Source organism: Tupaia chinensis, unplaced genomic scaffold, assembly GCF_000334495.1.
Source record: "Tupaia chinensis unplaced genomic scaffold, TupChi_1.0 Scaffold000159_1, whole genome shotgun sequence".
Lineage (NCBI taxonomy): Eukaryota > Metazoa > Chordata > Mammalia > Scandentia > Tupaiidae > Tupaia > Tupaia belangeri.
The window spans coordinates 6,386,331-6,387,325 of record NW_006159630.1 but is presented as its reverse complement, the minus strand read 5'-3'; the positions used below and the strand labels follow the sequence as shown (position 1 = coordinate 6,387,325).

Below are 995 nucleotides of genomic sequence, written 5' to 3'. Positions count from 1 at the left end.
AGGCCACGGGAGCCAGTGGGCAGCATGGCGTGGACGAGGAGGGGGCGGCACTGGGGCAGCTGGGAGCACCAGAACCAGCCCTGTCCAGGGAGGTTGGAACCCCTAGAAAAGCCAGCAGAGTTGTCCATTTTACTGTTCGTTTGTGTGGCCTGGACTACTGATGGCCCTCTCAGGGTCCCCTCCATGCTTCGGACTCCCTGGTGATCTCTAGGAGGGCAGCCCCCACTGTCCCCTCCCGTCACTGCCAGGTCTTGCACCTGACACCTAACAGCTGGTGCTTTCCAGGTTGTTGGCTGACCTAGGGGCTGAATAAAAGTTACCAAGGGGCTCAGGGTGTCAAAGCTTCCTGACCCGGCTGTCCACCTTTGGGCCAGGTTCCGGGCCCTGGGGACAGACAGGCAGGAAGACCCTTCTGACCGGGGGCTGTGTGGTGCCATTCTGAGCCAGGCGCTGGGGGCTGAGTCACCGCTCTGTCACCTTGGGGTCACCAAGGTGGGTGTGCGTGCTGTGTGTGCAGAGAAGAGCCTCTGGGGACAGACTGATAAACTCAGGATTTATCTAGGAGAATAGATTGTTTGGCTAGAAGGGAAGAGGTCGAGGCCAAGGAGGAGAGCAGGGTTGGCGGATGCCCTGCCCAAGGCCCCTGGCCCAGGCCCTCCAGCCCCCAGGCCTCCTGGCCTGCTTGCCTGCCTGCAGCTGGCGCTCTGCCCACAGGTCCTGCTGCGGCCACAGGGCTGGCAGCAGCTGGAACAGCTCTGGGCCCAGCGGCGCTCCCAGGCCCTGCTCACCCTGCACTGCAGCCTCCGCACCTGCCTCTCCCACCAGCGCCGCCGCCTCTTACCCCGGATGCAGGCTCGTGTGCGTGGACTCCAGGCCAGGTCTGGGCTGAGTGGGCTTCTCCTGGGGCTGGTGGGGCAGGGACAGGGAGATGGGGGTCCTGAGGCAAGTCTACCTGGCCGGGGGCCATCCCACCAGCATCGCCTCTCCTTGAGGGG

The 995-nt window shown here is 64.3% G+C and overlaps 1 protein-coding gene across 1 annotated transcript in view; it reads left to right on the top strand.

The window, feature by feature from the left end:
* MYO15B (myosin XVB) overlaps positions 1 to 995 on the top strand; it is a 42,485-nt gene that overhangs the window by 16,620 nt on the left and 24,870 nt on the right. Inside the window, exons 24-25 of the mRNA XM_027770814.1 lie at positions 375 to 492; positions 715 to 878. Coding sequence (XP_027626615.1) covers positions 375 to 492; positions 715 to 878 — 282 coding nt within the window. The remainder of the gene's footprint in view (positions 1 to 374; positions 493 to 714; positions 879 to 995) is intronic.